The 27,216-nt window shown below is 40.7% G+C and overlaps 1 protein-coding gene and 1 long non-coding RNA gene across 7 annotated transcripts in view; both read right to left on the reverse strand.

The window, feature by feature from the left end:
* robo3 (roundabout, axon guidance receptor, homolog 3 (Drosophila)) overlaps nucleotides 1-27,216 on the reverse strand; it is a 176,709-nt gene that overhangs the window by 67,288 nt on the left and 82,205 nt on the right. For all 6 annotated transcript variants that reach the window (XR_014876569.1, XM_085175689.1, XM_085175688.1 and 3 more), the window contains exon 2: nucleotides 16,328-16,654. Coding sequence is in view for 5 of the 6 variants with exons in the window: in XM_085175689.1 (XP_085031815.1) it covers nucleotides 16,328-16,654 (327 nt within the window). In the remaining variant the exon portion in view is untranslated. The remainder of the gene's footprint in view (nucleotides 1-16,327; nucleotides 16,655-27,216) is intronic.
* Nucleotides 10,194-16,321, reverse strand: LOC146509318 (uncharacterized). The gene is made up of 2 exons (XR_014876572.1): nucleotides 13,048-16,321; nucleotides 10,194-12,507 (listed from the first exon to the last, which is right to left on the reverse strand). It is a non-coding gene; the product is annotated as an uncharacterized LOC146509318 (long non-coding RNA).

Raw genomic sequence — 27,216 nt, forward strand, 5'->3', positions numbered from 1 at the left:
ACCTGCGAATGCGCAGGTGCGCATTCGCTGTCAAAATAAAAAACGCGCACAAGATAAGAAGTTGCAACGCGTGTTTGCGTACATAAGATTTTCTGGAGGAGGACAGACATTTGTTTAGAACTCTTAAAGATGTCGTGAAGCTCCTTTAAGCAATTACTTTGGTGTTCCTCCACCTCCAAAGAAATGTCAGAAGGAGTCCGAACCCCAAAAGAAGCGCGTATTCTCGGAAAAGTGGTTGCAGGAGGTGAGCTGGCTTCAAACAAATGATGAACGCACAGAGATTTGGTGCAGAATGTGCCGTGAAAATGTAATAAATGACAAATTAAAAAGGCATGAACATTTTTTTATATATATATATATATATATATATATAAAATATATATATATATATATATATATATATATATATATATATATATATATACACATACATGCTATATTACATGCTATATTACTTTAATTATAATATCTCTGATTATCTGAGTCAATGTCTAATCAGATTGAATCACATCGAATCAGGACCTTGTGAGTCGGAATCGATACCAAGCCCTGTTTCCAGAGAGGGAGGAACTAAAAACTACCATGAATATCAATTGACTCAAACGCCATCAGTACATTTTAAATGGTTCTGGTTCTGATGGCAGACTAAACCTCTTAAAAAGGAGTTCTTCTTTCCCACTGTCACCAACTTATTACTCATTCTTTTTCAGCTATTTATTAATAAGTTACTTTTATGTATATATATGCCTGTATATATTGTGCTATTCTTAGTTAGTGTATTGTCTGTCTTTGTTAATGTTTGTTTATAATGGAGCACTGTAACAAAAAATAATTTCCCCTAGGAATCAATAAAGTATTCTGATTCTGATAAAGGATTCTCTCATTTTTGGGTTTCTTTCTCTAATGTGGTGTTTATTTTAGAATATAAAGAATCTCTTTCGTGAATATCATTAAGTGGCACTCTATAAATTCAACAAATTCAATTCAACTGAAAAAATAATCAAAATAATCTTTGTAATAAAAATAAAATAATAAATAGTCCTGGAGATGGTAGGACGTAAATATAATTTGTATAAACAAAGGCTGGATTTGCGAGGTGATAGTCAGATCTAGCCAATGTTAAGCAGATTAATGGTCGTTTTAAAGAAAACCCCACAGACACTGTGGTGCATGTTATTCTGGAGCACCAATATATATCATGCTTATATGATATCAAAGGCCTTGGCAAACCCTGCAGGTCTCTTGCTGGATCTTTGCTATCCCTCCCTTTCTTCCCCCTTATACTTGGACGCACACTCATGAACCCACTCAGAGCTGAACAAGCCTGAGGCAATTCTAGGTCCATTTGATTGAAATAGCCATATTTCAAGTCAAGTGGGGGACCATATTAAAATACTACTTGGCAGGCAAAATCTTCTCACACTGAAGAAGCCCTACAGCTCTCCTGCCCAACCCTAGCCCGGCCCCTCCCACTAACAAAAGACTAATAAAAATCTCCCAAGTTTGTGCAAACAAACACAAATGAAGCCAGTTTACTGTAAACTATGACACACAAACATATTCTCATTTAAGTGCAAATCCTTCCAACATCAAAGAATGGAGCGTGTTCCCCTATGTGTGGTTCAGCAGAAGGTTCTCATCCCAATTCTGAGCATGCTGAATCTCTGGCTGTGCTCACCCACCCAGCAACCTTGAGGTTAATCCACTGCAAAACTCCACTGGCACGTCATGCCATGTGTGTCTGTGTATGTGTGAAAGAGAGCACACGAACTCTGTGCCTTTTTATTTCCATCTTCATGTTTCAGAGCAATTCCTGGTGGGATGCACATGACTCCCCAGACCTGGGCAACGTGCAGACCAAACTATGTGCTGACACTTTAATGCTTTAGGAATTAAACTAACACCGGTGGCTCCCTGGCTCATGAAAGTAATAGGAAGCCATAGCACGGACCAACAGAGGTATTCTTTAAACAGAGAAGCCAGCTGTCCCTGACTTCTGACCTTTCATCTGCAGCTAGAAGTAAGAAAAAAACAATTTCCTGGTGTGGATCAATACAATCACATTATCAAAAAGCTTTAGTTAAGATTTATTTCTACACTGCCATATTGTCCTTACAGGAATTTATGATATACAGTGCTAGATTGTGACCTCTAGACGGGGTATGGTCAAGGTGAATGGCTGTTCAATGTTCAGTCTATATCAGATCTATCAACTAAATGAAGTTGTGTGCTGATTTAGTGGTTCATGGTTTCCAAAAGTGTATGTTTGATGATAAAAAAGAAGGCAGTTGATTATCTTGGATTGATAGTAAAGGTCTTTTTGTTAATTTGAAACTGGTATACATCGTCTGGGGAGCATATGAAGTTGAATCCTGAAGCCACACAATGGTTTGTTCCCCCTCAAAAAAGAATGCTCCTGACATGGACATGATGATGAGATGGAGACATATCATGTCTCCTCAAATTACCACAGCTATTTGTGAAATAGTCAAACTATTTTGTCAATATTTAATTCAGCTTGAGTGGAATAAAATGGTCAGGCGATGTAGCTCACACGTGCTACATCGCTCACAAAAGCTCGCAAGAACAATCTCCCAGCACAAACATACACACACATCTTGGAGAGGGTTTAAAGGCCATTTTCTGCTTCAGTTGGAAATGTGCCACGCCTTTAGCTAGCAAGCAAAAGAGGAGATGAAACAGCATTTTGATGAGAGTCGTTTGGCAAAAACAAGATGGGAAAAACAATTCAAAGAAAAAACATTTGGACCACAAGTTACAAAAAGCAAGAGAAAGGAGAGGAGGACATGCAAATATGTCCATACTTAATATGATATGATGTGCAATTCAATGAATATGTCGACAAATATGAGACTTGGTCAGTAAATGTTTGTATACCACTTATGAGACATATGTGTGTCATGTTATGATTTAATGAATGAAATTATTCCGTTTAAAAATGTTCCACATACCAAGGTATGGTGCAGGCATGTGTGTTCATTGATCGCTGAATCGTTTAATCTCCTCTACCCAAACACTTACATTCAGAAAGCATACAAAAGCTTAAACAAGGAGAATTGGCGCATTGGTAATGTATGCATATCATTGCTAAGGAGAACTGAAATGACAATCCTCTCTCCATCTGCCCACCCGCCACCAATACCACCCAAAACGGTTCCCAGAGGGTCCCCCATGACAATACAGAGGTGGTTGTACCTCCTGTGTGGTCAGCTAATAAAACAATTGTCTGGCCTTGAAAAGAGGATTACTTTAATCTAGTATCCTGCTGCTCTAGGCACATAACGTGAACCTAGAGCAGCAGAATAAAAGGGTCCCTGAGAGCTATTGAGACGCCCATTGTAAAGCAACTGAAGCTCCCCCATCAACCCATAACCCAAGATGCCCTGAACTGACCCTCAGGTCCAATCAAGGCTACTGTAGTTCATCCATCTGGAAAACCATAAACACTCTTTAACTCGACCTTAAGTGAATTGGGGTGCACAGTCACCTATGAACAATGGATGCCCCTACACAACACTATTAATTATTGACTATTGCGTGGGACGGTGGCAATGAGCCTTATTGTTAGAGCTGAATTCAGCTCTAACAATAAGGCAATTCAAGTGAAACTTTATGAGAAGAATTTAGACTATGGTCAGACCAACAATAGCCCCTAACCTTAACATAAAACTTGCATAAACCCTGCAGTCACTGAAAAGGAAAAACCACTCTCTCTTTTTTTTTTTTGTAAAGTTTTGGCATCTGCTTTAAAATCCCTTTAAATTATTCACTTAATGTTTACTTGGAAATACACTGACAAAAACCAAAGCAAAATCTAGAGAAGCCGAATCACGACAGTTGTCTCAGCAGTGTTGACTGGACACACAGGTACACACACAGCCCCGTCTCTTTTATGCGTTCATGTTCTTTCACTGTTAGGTCACCTTTCCTGCCACACAGTCGAAAGCAGAGAGGTGCAAACCGGTCATTGACACATGCAACATAAGCATCTTTCTGTTGGAGACAAGCCGGTGTCTGTGTCAACTAACCCCTTGTCAGCTCTCTCTGTCCACTTAAACAACTTATGGCTGTTGCCCAACTGATGCAGCAGCTCTCCCTATTGAAAACACACAAATGTGTTCACATAGCTGGAGCAGATGGTCCAAACTTGCATCCTGCCATGTGCCCAGACTTTTTAGGCTGTTTAGCCTGTATGTGTGCCATGCCAGATCATAACCCTGCACTAACAGGGAAGGGGTGGCTGTGGTAAGACTGAGGGAGGGAACAGCAACAGTTTTAATTTTCCACCCTGTCAACAAACTCCAAAAACAGATGGATCTTGGAGCAGAAATCCCTTTAGCTCTGCTTGAATGACTAAAGCCCCTGTTCGCTGACCTTTTCTAACACAAATGCATCCTAAGGAGAAATGAATCTTGTGCAAATACACACCAGTAGAAATCAATAAGCATTCTCCACAGCCGTTTGCCCTCATAGCTGCCATTTACACATAGGTCAAATATGCTTAAGTCCCTCTGAAATGCCTCTTTTACCACAAAGAACTGCTGATCTGTATTATTCTGGCATTGAATAATCAAAAAGGAAAACCTTTGTGGCTAAACGAAGATGTAAACCAGTAAGGACTGTGACCATGCAGGATCAGAATAACACACCTCACATATCTCACAATGGCACATATCAAACTACGGAAACTTTCCAAAATGAACTAAATTGTGACAAATGGGTAGGAGTAAAGACCAAAGCCACTTTGACAACAGCCAAATACCTGAGTGCTCCTCATCAGCACCATAGAGTATGTGTCAAGAGTAGGGATGGGTACCGGTATCCGTTCTGACATAAACGGTAGTAACCAGACCAGAAATCAGCGCACATTTCGGTGCTTTATTTCAGTGCCTTTTTCCCCCTGAGATGTAATACGCTTTGAATTCTAGCCAATCATTTTACCTTTCCAAGGATAGTAGGCGGGCCCAGGTACGTACGTTCTTTTAGAGCAGAGCTACAGATTAAAAATGCCCAAGGCGAAGCGGTCAAAGTCTGGCTGTACTTCACAGCAAAAGATGCAAACTCAGCAGCCTGCAACAAGTGCTTTAAGCTGATACTGTGATGCTGTCAAAGGAGGTAACACCTCGAATCTGATGAAACACCTGGCAACGGGTTTTTTTCAAAGCCGAGAAATGCACCGTATTTGATAGCTTGCTGCGAGACCTCACACCGAGCTCATCTACTGCGGGTGTGGTGCCTGCTATCGGACCCGGAGTTAGCAACATCCCCAAAGAACCCGAAGAGGAGAGTCCTGGCCCCTAGCCCTGCCAGTGTAGCAGAAATGATGACGGATGATGATGCAGCAGCAGCCGTTCTTCTCTGGGTGAGTCGCTTAATGTTGTTCGTGTGTAAATTACGTTGAGTAAGCTAACCATGTTATTACATTAATGCATGTAAGGTGAACTAGAACTAACACTGTCGTAGTTACATGCGGCTGTCTTCTAGTTTGATGGCAGATACTCCCTTCACCCTGGCCAAAAAGGCTAAAATGACCAAAGAAAAAGAGGGAAACAGTTAAACATGAGAGGTTTTTGGACAAAGTTTGTGTTTTTTCCATTGTTTAAGCTGCTTCCAGCCAAGAGTGATACCATATATCCCCTATAGCTGCAGAAAAGGCTAACATTGTTATCTTTTTACAAAAAAACAGCTGAACATGAGAGGTTTTTGGACAAAGTGTGTGTTCACCATTCTTTAAGCACCGGTTCGAGCACCGTTTAAGCACCGGCACCGTTTCAAAAGTACCGGTTTGGTACTGGTATCGGATAAAACCTAAACGATACCCATCCCTAGTCAAGAGATGTCAGAGAAGGAAACAGTCACGAAACCAGCAACAGGATGCTGGCGGATACACTCAAGTGGGACATTCAGCAAAGCTGATGTTAAAACTTGAGGAATTTATACAGTAAAACATGATTGAATTGCGAAAGAATTGAGAGATTGGTCTTAATAAGACCACAGCAGTCCTTAGGATACAAGTGAAGAACATAAACTCCTTATTTATATGGAGACAGGGAGCAATTACACAGTAGTGATTTGGGACAGAAAGATATTTTCTGCTAAGAAATCGTTAGAATCATCATATATATACTTTACCATATTTAACCTAAATTTAGCTCGAGGGGAGCAGTAATGCGAAGCTGTCCAACTACTAGAGCGAGATGACTAATGATTGCTGAATCGACTGACAAATAACAAGGATGACTCTTAAGACTACTTAAGATGGGCTATACACCAATTGAAATGAGATTCCCATCTACTGGGATCTATGATCTAATGATTTTCGGGATTTCAGTCACCAGGATAGGATGGAACATACTGACTGCACTGCATTGTCCAGCGACTAAATAAAGTCAACCAAAACTAAATCTTCAGTTCTGACAGCCGTTTTCTGCTAATACTCTCCACTGACCTTTCCTTTAATTAAGATGTGCTCATAAACGACAACAATCTGTTGTTTAATAATATAATGACATTCCCAATAGCTCTTGGTTCAGTTACAGCAAAGAGTCCTGCAAACTGCTCTATTCTGAGGCTTAATGTCTACTTGGATACTTGTGCCTCTGTTGCTTTAACAAACGCTCTTTTTATCTGCTCTGTTATAATACTCTGATTGCATTTGATTGATTTCTTTCAAAGCAAGCATTGATTGCGTTTGCCTCTCGTGCTCACTGTATGTCATGAAAGATGCCTGGAACTCTCCAGGATGTGCACTGCTTCATGTTGTTTCTGATAAATTGATGGATTTGTTTTACGCTATCCCCTCCGTAGCTCTTACCAAACTGCCACTTTCCATGATTCTTGTATTTGTCTTGTTTTTTGTCTTGCCGGCTATTCCAAGGTTGCATCTCATTATTGCTGTCATTATAGTTGTTGTTCTGCTTTCTCTCTAGCTGTGTTTTATCATGATTCCCCCCTACAGACACTCAGACCGACATTAGCAGCACATTAAAAAACACATAATCTTTATTAATTTCAGTCAGGCTTCTCCATTGGTGCAGTAGGGGTGCTGCTGCAGGGGGCTCAGGCTCAAAAGAGCAGAGCAGTCTGGGTAGGTTTACCCTAGCTCTACTTTTGCCCTGTGCAGAGCAATATCAGGCAATGCAAAACAATGGCCTGTCAACTACATACAAGCAATAATTACAGGAATACATTTAGCATGTAACCTGAAACCGAGTAAATGACTGGGGCTTTATCACCCTTTCAATCTTTGTGTCTACTAAGCTACCAACTTCCAGATTTGCTTTTCTTTCTATTATTCTGTGCCCTGGAGCAATACATTCACACCACACACCCCTTGTGTAGTTCTGCCAGAGGGCTATTGTTGGCCTCAATGAGCTCAAACAGGAGGTCATTATGCATCCTGTAAGACTGCCAACAATGAATTATATTCTTAACCAAATCATGACTAATACATATATGCAGACTAGGGGTGCAAAAGTACATGTGTTCATTCCAGATTGTTCACTGTGATGTTTGGTTTCCTCCATAAGCCCTGTTAGCCAAATTCTTAGAAGCCTATTTACTTTGGCAGCCCTACAACAAAGCAAAGTTGTTGTCCATTGGCCCTAACATTTTTCACATTTTTCAGGCAAAAATGGCAAACATTATCTAGTTTCAGTTCCACACTGGTGATTTCTTCTTCTGGTTCTTTGTGTGACTGTTGATAACATAAAATAATGCACACATGCACTCTAGGCAGTAAATTTTCTTGGATACATATCCAAGAAAATTTACTGCCTAGAGTGCATGTGTGCATTATTATTATTATTATTATCGTGCACGATCTGATGTTGTTCCTAGACCATCATAATAATAATAAAGGATCAACAGTGCAACTGAACAGTTACGTTGTCGGAGCATTCAGTTAGCATTAGCCAAGAAGTTAGCTAATGCTTTTAAAAACTATCATTAGCAAACCAACATGACTAAAATGAATTTGGGTAACATCACTATGATGATGCAGGAACAACACCAACACATGGGTGCATGTAGTGAGTGGGTGCCATGTTTAGTCAGTTGAACCTTCAAAGCTGGGTCTTCACAGACAGAGACAACAACCCTTCAGTTGTGCTGATGGCTCAAATGGTTAATTTGAGTTCATCTTGAATATCTTAAAGAACAAATGCAACATATTCATGCTACCAACTAGCACTGTGATTTAGCAGAGGACCTCGTGTATAAGGCAGTGCAGTGCCTGCGATCAGTAGCGCAGAGACACAATGGGGCGTGATTGGACACAACAGTTGGAGCACGAGACCTTTATTGTTGTCTGCATCCCCCATGGCCTCTGTGTTACACTGTTGTTGAAGAGGGGGAGGAGGCTACATCACCTGTTGTCAATGCCCCCCCACCCTCCGAAACCACCCCCAACCCCCAGTCTAACCCCTCACCCTTTGGCTTTTGTCTCTCGGAACACACACGCGCGCACACACACTCAATGGTCTAATTAATTCATGGTTATCCTCTGGAGAAGTGTTTGGCTAGTGGGTCTGGCTCAACGACCAGCAGACGGTGGGATCATACAGAGGGGGTTAAGCTGACGGCCTCACTCCGGCCATCTGATCCCCCCTTTCTAAGATCAGAATAACCACCAGCTCTGTGCTCCGCAGGGCCGAGACCTACAATCCCATTAGTGAAGCATGGACACACCTCTGAGGTCACACAAATACACACACACGCCAACACAAAGAGGATGGGTCTGTTATCTCTGAGCAACTGAGAGTTCTGCTGCTGCAGAGTTTAGTAGGAGTGGTGATGGTAGCGTCACTCTGTTAGTGCGGTGAATAAAAACAAACACAAACCTTTCCATGGTAAGTATGTAGGTATAGTAAAGGATATTGACCCTGAAGTCCTCATGGAGTCTCATCCACTGAAAATCATATTTTTCATATCAGGCAGCTGGTGGAGAACATCACCATGCTGCTGTGGATGCTAACAAAAATGCTGGGAGGTCTGAATGTGAGACTCAGCAAGCAAATTCTTTGCTAATGAGAGGACTGCTTACTAATGCTATGAGCAACCAATTATGGAGAAGTTACAAGCATCACACTTATTTAAGTGCTGAAGATTTCCAGCTCAATTTTAGATATCAGCATATGTCAATAACCTCTCTTTGAAAGACATCTAAGAAATAACGATATGATAACATCAGCTGATTCAAATAGAGTAACAGCTTTAAAAGGCTAACTGAAAAATCTGAAAGGTTATTAACAGTGTGAAAGAAGCTTGAGTCTATTAGTAATACAGCCTCCACACACAGGCATTTGAGGATTCTTTGGTCGATGTGGCGAGCAAATGACGAGAGCTGAATGGGGGATGAGATACAATTTCAGAAATCATTGACTATTATGTGACAAGAAAGTGACTTTTTTGTCAGCATTTATAGTTGGACTGCAAACAGATGTCCAATGGAACAGGAGATCTTGGCCCAGACATCTGCTGATAAACTGGAAGGCCTGAAACATTGGCTGTTACTCAAAGATACTGAGTCATCAGCTGATAGTCAGTAGGTTTCCAAATTATGCTAGCTTCCACCAGCCTTGTTTCATCTTTAATCACTTGAAGATTATGTTGTTATGGTATGCTATGTTATGTTTTTATACCTTCTTTAAGTGGAAAGCACACAAAGCACACTAAAATGTGATTCAGCAACAACAGCAGCTTTATTTAAATGTCCATTTTCATTCTGGTGTTAACAGCACTGACCTCAGCCTCTGATTACACTTGCCTGGCTGCGGTATGAGTGCGGGTCAATGGCCACTTAGCCATACATATACAGAATGCATAAATCCACGGATCAGCACGGCTGTACTACACTGTTTGTGACACAGCCTCGACTGAACTCCTATTACGTCCCATATGGCTTCAAACCACCGGGGTTACCAGGAGAGATACAGATCAGTTCTAGGACGGCACAGGCAGCGTGGAGAGCGAATGCTCTTTTAAGAAAGTCACACCACACCACTTTTCTGTCCTGCTCTCCTAACCTCCCTAAACCCACCAAAACCCTTTCTCATTTCCAGATTCATAAACCTTGAAATCCATTTTTCTGCACAGGGGTCACAGTGATCAAACCCAGTATGACACAGTATGACAGGTGTGTGTACACTGCGGTTTTTGTGTGTGTGTGTGTGTGTGTGTGTGTGTTTGTGTGTGTGAGAGAGAGAGAGAGAGCGAGAGGTGGAAAAGGAAAGCAGCATCCAGCTGGTAACAGTGCAGTTCAGCTGTTTCTCCCACACTGACACTGCTGTAGAGGATTACAAAGGATGAGAAAGTTGGCCTGGACTATAGGTACAAAGACTTACACATGTTTACACACACACACATGAAATTTACAAAAAAGAAAGAGGAAGACAATTTTATCATGTCTCCACCTGTTCACTCCCTAAGATTCTCAAGACAGCTGCTATCCTGAATCTGTGAAGGTTAACCTCAAAATGACCTTAGAACAAAGGGCGTGAGTTGGTTTGGGGGGCAATAAAAGTCTCAGAGTTTACCACAGTCAGCTTCATTTGAAGTTCCTTTGACTCCGCCCCAAGCACGTTGGAAAAAGCGCCATTTCCCCTCGCCGGTTGGTGTGAATATTCATGAGCAATAAAGCCAGGCAGAGTAGCAGGCATAATAAAAATGTCAGAGTTGTAAAGCACTCAAAGTAAAAAGCCGCCAAGATCTCGGGCAAGTCACTCTGAATGTCAAATCTCCGCCCAGGGGTCTCTGGCCCGTTAGGACTATTGTGCTGACTAGCTTCCAACAGACGTGCCATACAAGTTTGTATGCCACATTTTTAGGATCGAAGGATCCTTTTTAGCTTGCAAAATCGGATAGGATTGGGGTGAAAAATACAATTTGGACGGATATACTAGAGATGGAGGATGTGCTCTTAAAGCAGGGCAGTGCTACATACAGGCTGGGACTACTGCTAAATAACAGCTACACAAACAGCACAAAGTGAAAGAAATTGTGCAGTAATTCTGTTGGTATGACTACTCCCTTTAGTTCCAGAATTTTTTTAAAAGCTCTCAAATGTATTATGTAGCAACACATCATCTAATGCAAAATATTTTTTTTAAATGTAGAATTACTTTCAGCTGCTAGCAACATCACCTGTGAGGTTTAGCTACATCTGCTGACACTTCAAAAGGCTAACAGTTCTTGGATCCAGCATCCATTCATTAAATGTGTCATTAATAAATGCAAACTAAGTAGGCAACTAAGTAGAACCATCCTTAATGAGGTATTGAGTGTGTAATTAGCACGGAATAAATGCTTGCAAAAGAACAATGGTCTGTTTACTGCTGTGAAAAAATGATTAAACACAATCGTACCTGCAAAAAACTTGTGAAAAGAAAAGAAAGAAAGTTATTTAACTTCTTCTGAGTAACTATATTTATTAAGGGTTCATAAATTCAACTAAAACTTCCTAATTTTAGCTCTCGTCATCATTTGTAAAATTCCATTCCAAAACCTTGGAGTGATGCTGACCCATAAATTTTTTTCTAAGCCACACATAGATATCTTTTTATTTGGAATACTACTCTTTGTATTCACACAACTTCACTAATAAGACATATGTGGTGATTTTTTTTTTGCCTTGTACTTTATATTGTAATCGGGTTTATTTTAACCCAAAGGCTTTTTCCCCCTAAACCTAACCAAGCAGTTTTTTTTAATAGTCAACATGTAGTCTGTGGGAAAAAAATAATCCTACATGGAAGTGCCAAAAGCCGTAGTCCTGTAAAAATGCCCAAATTCACAGCATTAAAAAGATTTTTATGGATTGGTACAAAAATGTTTTTTCTCTCTACAGACACCTCCACCTTTCATAACAGCTACACAGCGGACGAACACATTTGGATACTCCTAAGGTTTAAAGTTTAAAGCGAGCTTTGGTCGTTAGCTGTCTAGAAGACTTAACTTTAGGTAATTTGAGTCACTTGTATGTACCTCTCTGGCATGCTTGTGGTGTCGGTGCTTTCTGGGGCTATTGTAATGGAATTACTTGAAAAATATTGTGGCTCGTTACAAGGTATAATCTCAGCCTCCGTCTCTAGCAGTTAGACTCTATAACTCCTCAATCACGATGTCATAAGTCACTGGACACTTTGAACATCCACGGTCACCACTTCATGCATAATGGACCTTCCATGTGAATGGACATGTGCAGGTATATGTGTATGTATATGTATACATATGTATATTTAGTGTGTACATGTCTATAAATAGGAATAGTAGTGGTACAATAGTTATGTCAAGCTATATAGTTTATGTCTTCCATATTTCCAACTATATCCATAATCACATACTGTGTATGCTACCATTGTATATAGTGTATTATCTTACTTTTTTCATTGATTGTACTTATTTGTATTTTTGTATTTCCTTCTGATATCTGTACCTGAGCTGAGGTGACGCAAAAATTTCCCCGTTGTGGGATCAATAAAGTCTTATCTTATCTTACCTTACCTTATCTTATCTTATCTTATCTTATCTTATCTTATCTTATCTTATCTTATCTTATCTTACCTTACCTTACCTTACCTTACCTTATCTTACCTTATCTTACCTTATCTTATCTTATCTTATCTTATCTTATCTTACCTTACCTTACCTTACCTTACCTTACCTTACCTTACCTTACCTTATCTTATCTTATCTTATCTTATCTTATCTTATCTTATCTTATCTTATCTTACCTTACCTTACCTTACCTTACCTTACCTTACCTTACCTTACCTTATCTTATCTTATCTTATCTTATCTTATCTTATCTTATCTTACCTTACCTTACCTTACCTTACCTTACCTTACCTTACCTTACCTTACCTTATCTTATCTTATCTTATCTTATCTTATCTTATCTTATCTTATCTTATCTTATCTTATCTTATCTTACCTTACCTTACCTTACCTTACCTTACCTTACCTTATCTTATCTTATCTTATCTTATCTTATCTTATCTTATCTTACCTTACCTTACCTTACCTTACCTTATCTTATCTTATCTTATCTTATCTATATGACATTGTTGTCAGTCTTTATGAGCAGTGCAAGGAACAGCTCATATATATTTTTTGAGTCACTGGTGATCAACCTGTTCTGAGGATGTGCTGTGAGGTGTGGGAATTATGGGAGCTAGTGCAAATAATATGTGTTAAACATTGCAGACTGAATCTGAGCTGACGACAGCAGATGTTCTCTGTCACTGAGGAACCGATAAACATTTTAGAGCCATCTTTTTAAGCCTGAACAGCTCTTTCATCTTCAAAAGAAGATTTCTGTTGAAGTATCCATAACTTCCAAGCTACGGCTAAGCTGAGGGAGTGTTGCTTCAATTCTACATGAAAGAACGTCTGGTAGAAACATATCTACTTTTTGCTTCTGTCACTTTTGGTGTATACATAAAGAACATTAAGGGACTAACATGTGATATAAATCTTTTCAAAATAAAGCAGTTCCAGGCATGTTTGTCAGCGCTGGGAAATTCTGCCAGTTTATCCATACTGCAGCACACTGGCTGTCATCACCCTGCCTGCTTCTCAGCTTACAGCAGATGGTCCGTGAGGGGTTAAACCTCCTGAACCTTCCACCCTTCCCGCTGTGTTGGCTTTCACCTCAGTACCAAATATACACACCAATACACAATGCAGCTCTCTCAGTTTGCCCTCAGTGCTTCCAAGTCACCGGCTGGGGAGCAAAGTGACACCATGCCACCAAGTGCCATCTTGCGCCTTTTTGGTGCCATGCTGAGCCCCCCAGGCAGCTCCAGGCAGGCTTATGTGCCTCTGGCCTCATCTCAGGCCCCATTGGTGCCGTGCAGAGGGGAATGGAAGGAGCTGGCACTGGCCTGGCTTTGGCAACTGTTTGTTCTATACAACCACCGTCTCTGTCTCTCTCTGGGGGCGATACTCCAAAAGTGTATCTGTGTGCTGGCATGAAGACACAAGTAAAAATACATCGGTTTTCACCCATGGATTAGGTATGCTTATCTGTGAAAGCAACCGCTGTGTGCCAAGTTATGTCCATGTACATGTGTGTGTCTGCAGGCAGCTGTGCACAATGTCACCTCATGACACCACAGTATTAATGGAGGAAGCTGGATATACAGAAACAGGACTGATCAGCTAGTGGCACTGCAGGCTGAAAACACACTGGTGTTATAGATAAACCCTTGTGACCCTCCACCACCTCACAGAGATTGAGTGTTAGATTTTGTTGATGTGGGCCTACAAGGAAGATTAAACTCTCTGGTAACCTTTAACAGCTGTCAGATATATGGTAAGGGTGCTGGAAAACATAAAAACGTTTGGTTAAGCGCTATGCTAATGTGATGAATGAAGAAAAGCAGGAGGAGCATCTTTGCATGTCTTAAGAAGAGCTCAAAACTAGCACAGCACGAAGAAAGAGTCGAGGAAAACACTGGGGATTATTCATGTGGAGCGAGAAATGTAAGGCCTCTGTCGCTGATTCATTCCTTTCCACTTTTTGAAAAGTGAAAAGTGATTCACAACACCTCCACCTACTCTACCTGTCCAGGTTTCCACATACAGCTTACACTTCAAAAAACACCCCGCAGCTGATGTTGATACGGAAACAGAGCGAGACCAAAGTGAAAGGTAATTCTTCACGCTACTTGAGGAACGCTTTAGTCGGGGTGACGGACACACTCTGCAGATCCCAGCTGCTTATGGAGGATGTAGAATGATTCATGGACCGTTCTTCTGTTGAGGCGAACGGGGGGGGATTCAGTCTTATTATCAACTTTGTGGGGAGAGCATTTGAAGAAAATATGACACCTGGCTGCAAAGTGTTGCACAAGAAGCTAGGGCTTTGCTAGTTTTTAGTGGGGATCGGGGTTTGTTTGACCATATTCAGCTGCTTTCCGTTATAGTTTTAAAGGGAGGTCGATACTAGGAGAAGCCTGAGTGAGGGTGAGTGAATCTGCAACAGCTGCTGGAGGCAGGTTTGTCTAAATGAGCAGATTAAGAAAGATATGAGAGGAGCTGTAGGGCCTGTCTATCACTGTCACAACAATGATTCTGCTCATTATAGATGTCATCTGACAGGTCATATTATATGTCTACACAGAGAGAGCAATTAACTAGTCCCCAACTATGTTTGTATCATAAACTGACAGGATTTCTTGAAATTACCCGCTGCCGCTGTCAAAATAAACTTTTACTTTATAATGATTTTCTAAAACTAAAGAAAATAAGAGACTCTAGCAGCAAAGATTTAATTGGCTCTGCCCAATCTCACTGTTAACAGGAAGCATGGTAATGGGGGGAAAAATCAAGAGGTGTTTGTTGGAAACCCATCTGACAGGAGAATGTTGTATTTTAAGGATTGAACATCTGCTAGTGAGAAGCTGCCAACTAACAGTGGCCTTTGGTCCCCTCCCTGCGAGACAGTTTTTCAGCTTTCCTGTCCAGTGGCGACAACTGTTATCTGTTGTCGGAGCTAGCTGTCATCTATCTACATTAACAGGCCTGGTCACAGAGGCCTGGGCAGTGGAGGCTGGAGAGAAGGGTGAGTGGGCCATTTGTGGGGGGGGTGGGCTCTGGGTAAAGCTGCCAGGAGATCTGACACCAAGGTCAGGGGTGGTGTCTTAAGTTAACTCAGCCAAGTGAAAGCGATGATAAGAGAGCAGAGTGTTCTGAAGTTTCCTCGGCACACCTCTGCTTTTAAAACGCAGCTAATGTTATTTTTCGTTGAGTTTTATCTGTGATTTAGTTCATTTTTACTGAAATTACATGATATTTGACACTTGTTATGTGGACTGCTTTTCTCAATATACACCATATTCTTTTGTTTCTTGTTGCCTTGTTGCTGCTTAGTATTTTGCCGAACCAGCAAAGCCCCTCTGCTGTGGAACCAGCTCCCAGTTTGGATTCAAGAGAGAGGGCATTCCCTACTTTTAAGTTAACTTTAAAGGGCTGGAACCTGTGATGCTATAGGCTCAGGCAGCTGGGTGACTTCTCATGAGGCACTCTTTTTTCTGTCTTCCCTCACCTCCCAGCCAACAGATCACAACAGATGGTTGCCCCTCCCTGAGCTTGGTTTTGTCTGTTAATGCCGAGTTTGTCCTCCCCACCATCGCCCAGTGCTGCTCATAAGGAACCATCCTTTCTCTCGTGCTATAGGCTTTTTAATTATAATACAAGCATAAAACACTGAGATCACAGTTGCCATGAACCCACGCTAAAACACACACACACTCACACAAGCTCCACAACTGAGCCTTATAGCAAAAACATCAAAGACACTTACTTGCCACTTCCAGCGATGCATTGCGACTGACTGCTTCACCCAAGTAGTTGCGCGCCACACACACATACACACCCTCATCAGGTTTGCTTCGTCTTCCATGTACAATTCGCAGAAAGAAGAGGGAGCCGCTGGGTAATAGCATCCTGTGGGACCGAGGGTCCTCTCGATCCGTCTCGACCCGCTCTCCGTCTTTGTACCATTCCACCATCGGGGTCGGACGCCCCTCAGCCTTACAGTTGAGGGTAGCTGGCTCCCCCTTGGACACAATTAAATCAGAGGGATGCTCTACAATCCGAGGGGCGGCATCCTCTAATCTGGGTCGGGATCCTGATGGGAAAAAGACACCACAGAGGAGAGACGAGTTAAAGACTGCATTCGTGGTGCATGTTTTATTGTGATCTTTGAAAGTAAAGTACAGAGCTGATTATACGTGTTCAGATAGATGTATCATAGATAGATGTATCGTCATGAGGAACACAGCATCTGCTTAGTCATTAATGCCAAATTATACAAAAACCTCATTTCAAGGCACTGAACTGAGTATAAGCCAAAGTTTGCACGATGGGAATACCGTAAAACTACATTACTCACAGACTACGGATGTGAAGAACATGGTTACAAAAGCATACCAGTGGAAAGAATCGCACCTAACGAGCCTAAAAGTCCTCAGCTTTTTTTTTTCCTTTTTATATATTGGCCACTACACACAAAAGGCAAGTGGGCGGCGAAACTTGTAAAAACACACTCAGCTCGCCTATTTCCAAACCTCTTGAGCTGGACTGCAGCTGAACTCGTCATTTTATCACCAACGACACGACTATGTGAAATGAGCACATAATGTTACATTTCAAGTATAACTCGAGAGGACGTGTGAAATTACATGCTCTAAATTCAGCATCTATAAAACTAAAAGCAAATCCCCGAGCCGTGGATGAGAAGCATGAAGGCAGCAAATGCGCAGGAACCACTCTGATCTCAAGCCGATGAGAAAGTAGGCTGACTGAACCGTGCACATGCTAAGATACTGAACACGTATAATCAGCTCTGTACTTTACTTTCAAAGAATGCTTTGCTGAATGGTCTCGACAGGTGTTTGGGGTTCAGGTTTGTGCTAATCTGTCCAAATGTATTAAATTCTTGTTCAGAGCTCTGCAAGTTTTCTCTTTCTCTTCTGAAAGTTGGATTGAAAGACAGAAGCAGAGAGAGATTAAAGTGGGGTAACTCCCCCAGGTTCTTCTACCACCTCCAAATGTTGCTCTCCTTCGCCCAATAATCAACCTCAATCAACCAGTTGGGACAACTAGTAATAAATCCATATTTTTTTCACAATGAAACATAGAAAACACGTCAAATATGTAAACCGAGACACTTTAAAAGCACAATAAATGCTGAAAGGTTTATGGAAGTGTAGGATCAACATGTGCACCCATCTATACCGCATACTGTGTCTATCACAACACCATGGCATCGTGCTGAACTGCCCTGCCTGCAGTCCAGACCTCTCACCAGTTGAAAACATTTAGCACATCATGTGATCTGATAACAGACAAGAACAGGACAACATCCCAGCAGCTGGTCTTCTCAAATCCCAGACTTTCACAGACTGTTGTTCAAGTGGGGATGCTGTTCCTATCAAATTCAAAGTCACATTGTTTTTCTCTGTTTAAACATTTGACGTGTTTTTGTGTTTGAATTTAATCTAAATCATTACATTTGGATTAAAATGGGCAGGGATCGCTCAGTAGGTAGAGTGGTGGCCCCATAATCGGAAGGTCGGGGGTTCAATTCCCCTGAACAGCTACCCTGAGGTACCCCTGAGCAAGGTACCGTCCCTACACTCTGCCCCCCGCGCGCCCAATGGCTGCCCACTGCTTCACTGAGTGAATGGGTTAAATGCAGAGAGGAATTTCCCCACGGGGAGCAATAAAGTACACTTTCTTTCATTCTGTGTTTTTTGTTTTTTACATTTTAGACAATGCCTGATTCTTTTCTTTTTTAGAATCAGAGTTGCAAATGGTAGCATGACAGTTGTGCTGTAACGTTAGAAAAGCAATAACATAAACTCTAAAACCACGAGGCACAAGTGAAACATCACCCTGGAGAACAAACAAAAGCAAGAGAAGAGGAGGTGCATCATCGTCTGTGTTTTTCACACGCTTGTGGGATTCATGAGTGTATTTCTGATTTGTCTTGCCTCACCACTATACTACCAAGCCATGCTGTTTTGTAAATTATAAGAGTGCTGCAATGCTTAGCAACATCCTAATGTTGAGCAGTCTTGTCTTTTTAGAACATTCACAGCAGGAGATTAGCCCGCGCGCTGTGCATTTAACAGGAAAACAGAAAACATGAATTGCTGTTTATTTTTTAGGAGCGTTGCAGCTGAGCTCCAGACTGTCGTTTTATTCCACACCACTGAAGCCATGATTGTTCAAATAAGACTTAAATTGGTTTTGTCTAAATTGCTTTCAATCATGAAAGCTTTTGTGTAAATTTGCATGTAAAGAAGACTGAAAACGAAAAGAAGACAGAGCTACAAGTGAGCAGATAGTGACACTGTTGCATTTGGACGAATCTTTAACCTAGGAGGTGATCGGCTCCCTGTGCTTATCCTCTAATATTGAGAGATAGCTTAAAACGTGCCTGCAGCATAGCAAAGTTGTAGACAGTGTGCTGCAGGGTGACAGAAAAGAGAGACAGCTACAATAGTTCATCCCACAGGTGCATGGATAAAAGGAAGTTAAAAGGTTAAGACTTTCCTGATAACGTCTGATAAGAAAAGCAGTCAAAATTCTCGCCTTCAAAGCGACAAATCCTCAAGAAGGTTTTGGGGGATTAAAAACTCCACTTAAGTGCTTCCTGCCGATGGGATATAGAGTACCATATGACTTGCTCTCGATGAAATTACATTCAAAGAGATAGGAAGCTCAGGATAGGAGGAAAATGTGCAAAAGCTTTGAAGTTGCTTTTAGTTAGAATCAAATAGAAGCTTGAAAGCATGCACTGAAAGCATGACACAAGATAAGGATACACCTAAAATTACATTTAAAACACTGTTATTTGTTATCTTGCATCAAACATTACCACTTTCTTCACATTTCAGTTGACTAAAATGTTTTTACAGTTTTCGTTTTTTGATGACTTTGAACTGGGGCTGAAAGTGGTTGTAATTTAATTCAAGAATTCATGATAGTTTAATTTATACAAACTATTCCAAAAAAAGCACCTTGTGACGGAAAATATAAGCTTGAACTTGCACTGATCAAATTTAGAATCAGCGCCGTCGTTTTCTTTGAAAACCCAAATGGAATTCTACGCTGCAGCACTACCAGAGAAAACTTTTGATGTGAAGGATTTCTAAAAATGAATCAAATAAAGTAATATTGTTAAAAGGTTGCTCTTCTGTCGAATGCTAACAGAAAACAGTTGTCATTTGGTTAAGTGCTCTCTGACCTCCCTCAAGGCCTCTGAGCTGTAGACTGTACATCTAATAGCTTTAAGGTAGTAGCATCGTGGCTGAGCTGAGCCTGTCTGATCGGGGATATCTGGAAGAGAGGAAGGGGGGTGTCTGTTGTGAGAACTCAGCAGGGCACAGCCTTTAAGAGCTGGCTCATAAATTTTACAGTAAAAGCTGGTTGGAACAAGTCATGTGGAAATGTAAAGCAAAGGCTTTTAAGGAGGACGAGACCATCATGTGCGACTGAGCTAAATATTATCAAGAGAACGTTGCAACCACTGAAGGCCAACTCTTGACAGATAATACACCTGCTATCCACAGCAAAGCAAGCTTGGAGAAATGAACTCTCTCCCACTGTGGCATGTCACACAGAAAACTACAGCTCCACTGAAAGGATGACAGCAAACTGTCACTGCACCTGAGAAATCTTCAACAAGTATTATGGGAAAATGTCATTTTCTCAGTGTATATAAAACCCACATTGATTCTGACATAGATACGATGTTACAGAAAGGCAAAAGGGTTACAGATCAACATAATAGAAAATGACTATACTGCTATGCATACAAGGATATTGGAATTTCAAGGCAAGCAGCACTGCTCAGCTACTGAGCTCAAAGTGAGCGTAGATGTACGGTATGTAACGGATAAGGGCAAGGCTGGAAAAGATGAACTCCAATCAGGTTAAATGGACAGTTTGGAGTCTCGACAGTCTGACTGCTTGTCTTGAGAAGACTTTCTAATAGGAACGTCTGGGCTCTCTAAGGACCTATTAGCTCCCGTCCATCGTGTAATACAGCAGGATGGCAGCAACTCTCAATGATACATGTGAGATAATAAAGCCACAGGGATGCTCTAGGAGTCTATCCTGTGAGAAATGCAGTCTGGTTAACAGAGAGTGAGGAAAAGATGCAATACTGTCTAAATTATCGAATCAAAAACAGATACTGTGTGGGAGTTCCTGTTTAGATCCTGTTGAGAAAATTGTTTTTATTTCCTAATTAAAAAACTGGACAAAGAAATACAAGAAATGCAATATGAAACTTTCTGCAGCTTTGCAGTCACCACATCCCACCTACAGGAGAAACTTCAAGACATTCTCATCGCTGCTAAAGAACAGGACTATTGGCAATAATGAATTGTGTATCGCTGTACAATGTAAGGATAAAGGCTGTGCAGTGTTGTTTTGTTACACTGCTGAATGAAGGGTAAATTTAGACAAAGGGTAAATTCTTGGGAGTAACCAAGGAAAAGTCAACAAATTAACATGTGGATATAATCTAAGTGCAAAATCTCAGGCTCCTTAATGTCATCCTCTCCAAAAACAGGTATGGGCAACAGTTCATCAATAGTAACATTTCTGGAAGACTGAGAATTGCAGATTGAGCCCAACCAATACATTAGTGGGGGCAATATATAAGATATCAGCTATTTGCTGATATACTAGCCTCAGCACATAAAGAGGAGACAAGAGAAACACCTTATAAGAACGTTAGAAGGGTTGATATTGCAGTCTGTTCCCCAGAGGGCAAAGTAACTAAGTACAGTAAGTTATTAATTCACTTGTTGTGACTTGTAAATAACTACACTTGACAAATGATTTGAGTGTCTAAAAGATTCAGATCAAGTTTTTAACTCACCAAACGTTCGGGTCAGTGTTGATCCTATATCTGTATCAGCTGACACTAATCTAGACCAACCAGACTTTCCAATATTTCCAATTATTGTTATCTTTACTTCACTTTCTGCAAATATATCTCAAGACTATGTCTGAAAAATGTCTTTAATTGAGCTGTTTCTGATGCACGAACTGTAATTTTTGTGAGAAATCCTCATCAGCAAATCTCTCATCTATGAGGGGAACCCCCCCCTCACTGCATCTACAAACTCATTAGCCTATAGTGATAATGCTGGCAGGGCTGTGATCAATAGCGGCTTCTGGTAAACCTAGTGGAGTTTTTCTTTTTCAGGTTTAATCAACTACAAATGTGCTACAGGTGTGCTGTCTGTCTGCATTGTTACTACATCACAGTAATTCAAAGAGCAGATAGTTGGACATCTTTACCATAAAAATTTTAAGTAAATAAACGGAAATAAATAAATCAGATCTAATTTTTTTACATGTCAGTATGTTAACATATATGCTATTATGTATTTTGAAATTTTAGGAAACCTGTTGCATTTGAATTTGCCTGCCTCTTAAAAATGTTACTCCCTTTACGTTCGCTTCTCTTCTGTAGCACTAGCTATACTGAAGCACCACAACCAGAACATCTCTGGATTGTTGATGAGTGGGTACAGTAAATGATATGCAAGTAAATGTACAGTAAATGATTTCTTAAACCTCTTACGTCTATAGGATTCTCTTTTATGTGTTATTGTTCCTTAAAAATTGGATTCAAATCGGACTGGAAGGTGGACAATGATGTAGAATATTAACTCTCCTCAAATGTGCTAATCACAAAGTAGCAAGTCTGTTTTGAAAATGTGAGCAGAAAATAAGAAAAACTTTCTCAAAGTGTAGGAAGTAAAAATCGAATGAATTCAGTCGCCTCGAGGCGCTTAAATAAATCCTCAAGTGCAGGTACCAAAAAATAAAACACTTAAGTACAGTAACAAAGTATTTGTACTTCAGTACTTCCCACCCCTGCTTATATACTTACAGACAGTTAAGTCTGTATACATTTATGTCATTCCATAACAGCCTTTCTTCAGCTGTAAAGTGGGATGATACAGTAACTTGATTCTTACTTGGTGTAAATACAAAGCTGCTTATTCCAGGAAATAATTCTTCCTATTCAGCATGAAATTTCACTTCTTACCTGATGAATCTGAAGCGCCAGACTCAAAATCCAAGAGCTCAGCCCAGAAAGCACTCTGTATTTAGAATATTTAAATATATATATATCCTGAAACATCAGTAGAAATGCATAAAAACTTTCAAACATCTTCAATGATTTTCACAAACAGGGGGAGTTAATTAAACCCGTGAGGGTGACGGAGAAATAGCGAGGACAGTGAGTTCACAAAACAAATGAAAAACTGGGAAGAAAACAGCCGAGGGGAGCACCAACCACCACTGCAATGTCCTTTCTGTAATGGAGCCAGAAAAAGTATCGAGCTAGAACTTTGTCTCATCTAGCACAAGAATAAATGTCTTGGTGTGTCCTGTGCTTTTAAAACGAGTGCAAAAGAAAAGTCACAGATATCTACAGTTGATTCCGAGCCCCAGTCCTGCCTTATTGCACAACAAACACGAGAGACCTTTCATCGTTTACTTCTTCTTAAATGATTAAAAAAAAATCAGAACACCCAGTAACCCGGTATCTGACCAAATGGTACAAGACTGGGCTGATGATTGATCTGCATTTGATCACCGCACCACTGGCGTCTTCCAAGACATAAAGTAGAAGGATATCTATTCTGCATCTTTCAAGAACACCTGGGCAATTAATTGAAAATGAACCAAAGCTAATTCAGAACCTCTAATTGTGCTCTAAAGTGATTTTGTTTTGAAGGCACATCACCCATTGCTGACAGCCTTTTCCAAACACAGATGGTACAGTGATGGTCAGACTCATGCAGCAAATCCAAGAAGGGTCCTCATTTTGTCTGATATTTGTACAAGGCTCAATCTTGAGGTCAACACAAATCTTGCACTGCAGCCATAAGTACAAGCTGTCTCCAGCATGCAGCCCACCCCTGAGCAAACCACAGCGACTCACAGAAGGTTTCATTGGTGGAGCGTGAATCCAGTCCACTAGTCAAATTATAGGACACGCAGAAAACAAATATTATATCATGGAAAACCGTGTGAGGAGCTCTGAAACGCTCCTTACTTAGTTTGTCAAAGAAAAGTCTCACTAAGAAGAATCTTTGCAATTAATAATTGATTTATTTTGGGTTTGCAAGTTAAAAGAATCTAAACTATGAATAAAAACTAGAGCAACAAGCTGAAATTATGACATTTAGAACATTTCTATATGCAAAAGTATAATAAATAACACAATTAATAAATTTAAAAAGGATCAAAATATGTGATAACTGAACTTCTACCAATGGCCCGATCTGTGTAATCACCTCACTTGTATCTGTAGATTTCATATTATAAAGTGCTGTGAAAATGCAGCAAGGAAGTTAGGTATAAAAGTTCTACTGAAATACATAAGAACACTGTGTATGTATCAGAAACGTTTGGTTGACGATGGCCTTGGAGGGAAAAGGACATAAAACGTGGACGGCACTCCAGCCCAGCGAGTCTTCCAAACCAGACAGGCTGAGAAATGCCTTTCATTTCAATGTGAAGGACTTGAAAATAAATCAGAATACTGCAATACATCAAACACTCCATTCCTTATCGCTCTGTGGTGATTTGTGGTAAAGAAGACAGATTAACCCAGGCTCTGCCTTAGCAAGTCAAATTAAGCCTAAGATGAGCTAACCCTCACACTGCGCTCAAGATAACTGTCCTTCCCCCCAGAGTCTGCTCCTTCTGGTTAGAAAAAGTCTCTTTCTGTTGAAATAAAAGCACCTCTGACTGGCTAACAGGGGGGGCGTAATAATCTTTAAAGAGGGAACAGAGGAGTGAAGAAGATGCTGTAATTCCTTTTCCTCTCCTATTTTTCTTTGTAAAGATTTCTTGTTTTACAGTTTCTCCACCTTCTATTTACTGAAGCTGCAGGAAGTGATTTGGAAATGTGTTTTCAAAGTTAAACTGGCAGCAGCGAATGAGGCAAGCTGCAGTTTTTTCCTCCAGCTTTGTACTCTTTAACCCTCTGGGGAACATAAAATGAAGTACTTGCATGACAATACAAAGTGGCTTTAACTGAGCCCGTGTTGATGCTAAGCATCTAAATGAGTGGGGTCAACTTTGGAAAAGGAACTTCTGTGTTTTTTATACTGTCTCTGCTGAGGCCGTGAACAGTTTGGTGGGAAAGGGGCCGAAGCTGCTTCGTCCTGCTCCTTTCTTTGAAAAGCAGGAATCATGGAAATGTGAGTGAGAATGGCCCTGTGAGTATAGCCTCTTCCTCTGGTGAAGAACCTGTATGAGCTGGATGTTCATGCTGACCAGGCAGAAGCTTGAGAGCAAAGTGCATTTTCTGCTCCAACAGGAAGCGAGCATTTTCCCACTAAAAATGTTCCTGGTGGTACAACATGCCTGAGAGACTAGAAAGTTGATTAAGCTTCGATTTACTTCCACCTACAGAAACAAGACTGAAGGGCTGTGAAATGTCTTAAAAATTGACATTTCTACTGTTTACTTTGACATTTTGCTATGAATAATCATAATAATGTGGGGGATGTTTCAGCTAAACTATTCTTTTCAGCCAAGCATCCTTCAAGTTATCACAGACCTTGTCAGTTGGAGCTCCAGCAGCCCGATGGTAACAAGCATCGATTTTGTTTTCTGCTCACTCCACCAAAGCGGTTTCAAGCTTTGAAAGAAGACGAGAACAGCAACTGTATTGGGTGACTGAACTCCCACACTTCATCCCATTTCACTGTAAGTGCTCTTTGTGATGAGCGCAGAGCGGGGGTAGGTGGGTGGGAAATATAAGCATGGAGATAGTTAGTGGATGGTTTGGCTCCAGAAAGGCAGTATGATGATGGCACGATTGTTCATTATCTCTAATTATCTGTCCATTAGTGATCGCTGACGAAGGTGCAGTCTCGCAGTCGTGTCAAAGAGGAAATCCTCGAGGGGACTCCAAGACAGGAACAAGGATGGTTGTGGGTGGCCAAACACATCAGTGAGGAAATGCCACTGGTTTCCTGTCCCACAACAGCATGTTTCAAGATTAGCCCCTATTGGATGTGTGTCCCCTTATACAAACAGACACAAATGTGCAGGCTGGCTGCTATCTCTCTGAAAACACACATCACACCACATCGTATTTTGAGGGAGGAAAGGGTCGAGACAACGACTTCCTGAAGAGGATCCACGACATCACTAACATGACAAAAATAAACTATGGTGCGTGGTTTTATTTTGTTCTACTGACTCTTAGCTTGCTAGTCAAACATGAAATAATCTACACGGAGAGTGTCTGTATTATTAAAAAAACAGCTCATGAGACCATGATAGCAATTAGCTCAATCATATATGATACACATTTCCAAGACCCTTTATTTAAGTGGTAAAATGCAGTCTTGACATACTGTTGAGGACATTTCAAGTAACACTGGTCCTGATGTATCATTAAGTCATGAAGTGGGAAAACTGTAAAGAGCAAGAGCTGGATTAACATCCAGCTGCTGTCACTTCTATAAGTGCTACAAATTCAAAAGATTTTTGAGGTGAAGGTAAGGTGCCTATTAAAGAAGTCAGTCAATTAGGCATAGCTATCAATCACCCAACAGGGCAAACAAACAGCCATAGAGACACTCAAAGTCCTCCTATCCCCAACTCGATGTGTGTATCGACACCGTCATCAGAAAAAAAAGTTGTCCCTGTCAGTTTTTTACCTTGCCATTAAATCATCAACAGTAGCTGTCAGTTTCTGGCAACTACGGCATCACCTTGACACATCCGTGTAGAAAATAATCCATTATCAGGTGGCTTTTTCTCATGCAGAGCTTTTGAGTGCCAGACTCACAAATACATCCACAGCACTGAGTTACTGCTCTGACAGCTGTGGCAGTACCCACGGGCTTTTTCTTTGACTCTCCAGCAGTCAGAGTTATGTCACTGCTTCAAACATCGGCAGATAACATAAACAGGATAAACATGAAATCTGACTGGCTGCTTCACCAGTCAGATTTCATGATGACCTCACCCTTTATTAGACAGATAGTCAGACGCTGAAGCGATAAAAGGATGAGGAGTGTAAGTGTTTGTAAGAACAATGCAAACACTGCTTACCCATATGGCAAAGAAATAGTAAAAACTTATAAAAGACTTGCATCAGATGTGGCCTACTTCATATAGTGAATTATATAAGGCTTATATGATTTACTCATGAAAGTGGCCACTTTCATATATTGTTTTAGGAAGCATCCAAAACATACAAGTTTCATTTATATAATTTTTCTAGGGATCTTATATCCGTTTTCACTCTTGTGTGCTTTTCATACAAGTTTCACACAAGACAGATACAAACTTTATAAGATTTATATAAATATTTTCCATATGGGTAATCATCCAGATAAGCAAATCCCATTAAGTTGAATGTGTTCATATGGGAGAAATGTTTTGTCACTCATCCAAGTAACTGAAGGTCAGCACCACTGACTAACAATGGGCTGTGCGCTCAGATTTGTGTCTCACTGCCAGCCTGAATGCAATTCGCACAAACAGTTATTATATTTAAGGGAGAATTATTTTTCACAGAGGGCAGGTAGGTTTGGATAATATATTTCCCTTATTAAGTGAAATGATTATTCAAAAACTGTACTTGGGATATCTTTGTCTGAAATCTAATGTTAGGGGTAA

This window comes from Neolamprologus multifasciatus, chromosome 10 (genome assembly GCF_963576455.1).
Source record: "Neolamprologus multifasciatus chromosome 10, fNeoMul1.2, whole genome shotgun sequence".
Classification (NCBI taxonomy): domain Eukaryota; kingdom Metazoa; phylum Chordata; class Actinopteri; order Cichliformes; family Cichlidae; genus Neolamprologus; species Neolamprologus multifasciatus.